The 5251-nt window shown below is 44.6% G+C and overlaps 1 protein-coding gene across 1 annotated transcript in view; it reads left to right on the top strand.

The window, feature by feature from the left end:
- Positions 1–5251, top strand: part of kifc3 (kinesin family member C3) — a 32704-nt gene continuing 27453 nt past the window's right edge. The window contains exon 1 of the mRNA XM_056376259.1: positions 1–1697. Within this exon, the coding sequence (XP_056232234.1) occupies positions 1425–1697 (273 nt within the window). The 5' untranslated portion in view covers positions 1–1424. The remainder of the gene's footprint in view (positions 1698–5251) is intronic.

Below are 5251 nucleotides of genomic sequence, written 5' to 3'. Positions count from 1 at the left end.
AGACGTCCACACACAGTGGAGGGGCTTTCTCTCTCTCTCTCTCTCTGTCATTCACTCAGTCTGATGGAGGTGAAGACTCGACCTGCTGCAGCTTTAATCTGCTGCGGTGTCACACAGGATAACGGAGCAGGGAGTCTGACGGTCTACAGGTCCACACTCGGACCGTCCTGGACCTGGTCTGCAGCCGGACCGTCCTGGACCTGCTGCTGCTGCTGCTGCTGCTGCTGCTGCTGCTCGTAAAAAATCAGGACTCAAACTAAACTAACGACTTTCGAGCAAACTAACGAACCGGACGGAGGAAAGACAAAAACTCTCCTGATCTCAGCGGTTGAACAAACATGGAGGAAAAGTTGACGGAGGATCTGGATTTTTACGTTTCCTGTCGGTCTGGATCACAAAGCTTTTTAAAAGTCTGCAGCAAATATTGAGTTTAGTTTTTTTTATTCGTGGACTCTTCAGTCAGATGTTTCCTGATCGAAATCACTTTTATTTCGTTTTTATTCCGAGAGATTTGTGTTTTGAAAGTGACCGTACCACTACAGAAACTTATATCGAGACATTCAGCTGATTCTTGAAGCTGAAGTTAAATGTTGAAACTCTCATTTAGCATCTTTCCTTCAACTGAAATCAGTTTTATCTTTTAATGTAGGACAGTTTTTCCCGAGCACAAATAAACCTTTAAGTTTGTCCACCAACTTTTTTGGATCTTTAGTTCAAGATTTTCTTTTAAAGAATACTGTTGTGTGTTTTTTGGTCAAACAAAAATCAAAATGTAGCTTCAAATACTAAGAATTCTTACATTAATTTTCAAGATTCTGTTTCTACCTGTTGACTTTGACTTTCAGACTCTGAACGAGAAGTTCAATGAATTTATTTTTAAGTTCTTCAAAGTCTATTAATCTATTAAAGAAGAGTAATGTGTTGATGCAGCAGCTGTGACCTCAGAGGGTTAAACTGATGAGCAGTTTGCTCACAGCGTCGTACGTCGAGTGTCTTGAGTTACGGTGAGAAACTGAAGCCTCCTCCTGCAGCTCTGGTTACCTGTCCAACGACTGTGTACGTGACGGCGGCGGCAGCAGCAGAGAGGACGGGACAAGGTCCAGAGGTTTTTATCAGCTCTGTGGAAATGTGATGTTGACGCTGAGGGGGCGGGATTCAGGACAGAGGTGAACCAGGTGAGAGAGGGAGAGGATTATACAAACACAACACTGCAGGATTAACAGAGCGGATGAGCTTCATTCAGCCGGGAGGAAAACTCAGAGTCCTGGTTCTGGTTCTCGAGGCTGAATCTAAATCTCACTGACTTGGAGGATGACACCTGCAGCCTCTCACCTGGACCTCGTCTTAACCTGATCCGGATCTGGATACGATGAAGCCAAACATCCACCTGGAGTAACCTTGAACTGGACCTGTGGGGCTGGGTCATGTACGTCCTGTGCACCCTGGCTGTTCTGACCCTCCACAGCCTCTTCAAGAACCGGAACAAGGCCGTAGAGCCGGGCGGGACCTCGGAGGCTGTGGGGCAGAAAGTTGGTCTGGAGGATGGGGGCGTCGCTGAGGTCTGGGGGACGTCAGGGACTCGTGGTGGTCGTGGTGTCGATCAGGTGGAGTTGATGAGCTGCAGAGCTGAAGGGAAGAGGAGGCGAGGAGGAGGAGGAGGAGTTCATAATGTCCCCGACAGCAGGAAGGGAGTTCAGGTGAGGAGACGGAGTTCAGGGTCAGACACCTGAGAACGATGAACACAGGTGTGAAAGAGCTGCTGAGGAGCAAGAGATAAATAATATATTAATTTAAGGATCAATCTGAGTACCTGTACCTGTTCTTGTTGCTGTTTCTACTTAATTCTACTTTTCATTTGACAGATGAGCTGCTCAACAGAAAATGGATTGGCAACCATATTATTATTATATACTATTCTAAAGCTCCATGTTTCTTCTTCTTCTGTGTTTTATTTGAAGTGGTGATCCATCAGAAGATATAAAAAACATCTCAGTGTAGTTTTACATCTCCTCTCTCAGGCTTCTCTCTGGAGCTCTAGTAACAACAGGTTGGTGAGCCAATCAGAAGAGAGGAGGTTCTGAGCCTCCTCTCTTCTGATTGGCTTACTGTTTTCTGAGTGATCCAATAAAAATATAGCAGATTTCAGGTAAAAACACTGAGAAACCAAATCCTGCAAGGTTTGGATGGTGGGTCCAGGTGGGCGGGGCTTGGTGTCTGCTTTGTTGTGACATCACAAAGTTCCAGAAGTCCTGACGGCTGGTTTTAAGGCTCAGTTTCTGAATACAGGCTGTGTGCATTTCTCTGTGGACTGAGGCTTTGATACTTTCACAGTATTAATATAGAAGCTAGAGCTGATCTATAATCACACTACACATGGACACAGACCTTTAAGATAATACGAGACAGAAGTTAAATGGTTGAGTTTTACTGTTGGACTCTTTGTTCAGGTTGTTTATCTACTAAAAATACAAACTCTCACTTCAGTTCTTTGTTTCCTCTCGTCTCTACGTTTATGAAGCAGAACTCAGATTCCCTGCAGGTCTTTTGTCTCAGTTTACATCAATTTTTTAGACATTCAGTCATAAACGACGGCTGTGGCTCAGGAGGTCAGAGTGAGTTGTCCACTCATCAGAAGGTCGGTGGTTCGATCCCCGGCTCCTCTAGTTCACATGTTGAAGTGTCTTTGGGCAAAATGCTGAACCCCAAATTGTCGGATGGCGGTTCCATCAGTGTGTGAATAGGTGAATGTGGTTTTTGGTATAAATCGCTGAGTGGTCGTTAAGACTAGAGAACAGCTGTATAAGCTAATTTACCATTTATTCATCTAGTAAGTTAATGTTCTGTGGGTAGTTAGTTGGTTAAGTTTTATTGATGCTGGAAATTTCAGAGATCCAGTGGCCAGTTGCACAAAACAGTAAAGATTTCCTTGAAATAAAAAAGTTGCACAAAATGCCCTTAAATCTTCTTCTCATTAAGATTTCCTTCATATGTTCACTGACATTTTAAGGTTTTCTCCTCGTCTTCACTTAAAGACCTTAGAGACTAAAGTTCACTGTGGTGAAGTTCCCCCCAAAACAAAACAGCAGGAGGATGAGATCACAGGTATCACAGGTGCTAATTGCAGCAAACAGTCTCCATGGAAACAGTAGAATTTCACTGCTGTAAACTACTTAACGAAGGAAACCATTTAAGATTCTGTGCAACACCCTCAAGTACCTCCGTCAGCTGAGGAGAAATTAAACCTGAAGTGTCAGACTTAAGGAGAAAATTTCAGGTGTTTTGTGCAACTGGCGGTTTGGAGTCATGGTGGTACAGGGACCTGAACCAGTCTGGACCTGAACCAGGCTGGACCTTGGACCTGAACCGGTCTGGGACCTTCCTGTGGGGGGTTTTCCAGGTTAAACTGGTGACACACATGCCCCAGTAAAACCAGTAAAGAGTCTGTGATCTGGGGTCGTGGTTCAGGTGTCGGGGCCTGATGAGGACCAGTGACGACCTCTGACCTCTAGAGTGAGCTCACACTGGTGTCTGCAGTAATGACAGGACGTCTCCATGGTCCAGTGTAGACGCTGTGAAGGTTCCTCCAGACCCCAGACCACCTGTGAGACCTGGACCTGATTTCAGATCCAGATTTATTCTCTGAGTTCTGAGACTTCCTGTTTCCTGGTTCACGTTCCAGTTAAACCTGATGTTTCTGGTTCTCAGATGGTCTTTGATTGACAGCGTGATGTCTGTGACATCATCAGAGGAATCATCCGATCACATGATGCGAGACATTAATGTCTGAAATCCTCCGACCCTCTGACTCGTTACGTGTCGACGGTGTTCTGGGTCGAGTCTGATCAGTTATGTAACGAGGATTCATCATCTGATGTTAATCTGCTGAACACACACACACACACACACACACACACACACACACACACACACACACACACTGAACAGCATCACAGACTGTTCTGTACCTTTTAATCAGTGTTTCTCAAACTTTTTCAGACCAAGGACTTCAACACTCAAGTAAAACTCACAGATCACCTGACTTCTCCAACATCCCCAAAACCAATATGGCCGACTACTTCAACACTATTATAGGAACGCTTGTGCAGAAGAACCTGGGACAGTTTTATTTTGGTAGGACAGTGAAGAGAGACAGGAAACACAGGAATGTTCCTGTCCAGGCTGAGAGTCAAAGCAAAGGCAATAAGGGAAAATATATTCTTATATAATAGATCTTTATATTTATATTTACTTATTTATTCCTGTTTGTATATGTTCTTATCTTTTACAGATTCTTTATTTAGAAAATCACAAGGAAGATAAATTGATAAGATAAATTATACAGCCAACATTTTCTCATCATTTTAAACCCACCGCTCCTCCATAGAGAACACTATCACCCCCCCCCCCCCCCCCCCCCCCGAGCCACTCCTGTGACTCCGTACTGAAGATCAATACAAGTGAAATTCATAAAAAACAACTGAAGTAGGAGAGAAACAAGTGAAAAGATAAACTTAAATAAATAAAATATATAAAATATATATATAAAATAAATAAACTCTGAGGATATGAAATAGAATGAAATAAAAACCTGTGACTCTAAACACTTTATAGATCAATAGATTCATTGATTGACAGGAATCTATCATGAATATAATCACTGGTTGCATTCCAGTAATATTGTTTCCTGTCTTTTTAACACACACACACACACACCACACACACACACACACACACACACACACACACACCAGGCTGTTGAATATTTAATCTGGGGGGAGGAGCAGCTCCTCACGCTTCAGTTGAAGCTGAAATATTTATCTGTCGACAGGATGGAGGGGGGAGGAGGCGGGGCTAGAGGAGGTGTGATGCTGCTGTGCTGTTGCTAGGGAAACAGAGAGGGAGGAAGCTGTGTGTGTGTGTTGAGGGGGTCGGCGGGTGGCGCTGACACGGATCTGCTGCTGCGTGACGGTCTGTGTGAAGCTGCAGCAGCGAGGAGGAGGAGGAGGAGGAAGATGCAGAGATGATGTGGACGAGGAGGCGACAGGGAGGGAGGTAAGAGACGGACAGACGGATACAAGATGGAGGGATGGAGGATGGAGAGGAAACAGACATGTTGAGCAGAGACGGAGGGGAGGCGGAGGTCTGACTGTAACCTGATGCAGAGTGTTCTGTTTCCTCTGGTGACCTGGATACGTGTGTGTGTGTGTGTGTGTGTGTGTGTGTGTGTGTGTGTGTGTGTGTGTGTGTGTGT

This window comes from Seriola aureovittata, chromosome 1 (assembly GCF_021018895.1).
Source record: "Seriola aureovittata isolate HTS-2021-v1 ecotype China chromosome 1, ASM2101889v1, whole genome shotgun sequence".
Taxonomy (NCBI): domain Eukaryota; kingdom Metazoa; phylum Chordata; class Actinopteri; order Carangiformes; family Carangidae; genus Seriola; species Seriola aureovittata.
This window is presented reverse-complemented; position numbering and strand designations above follow the sequence as displayed.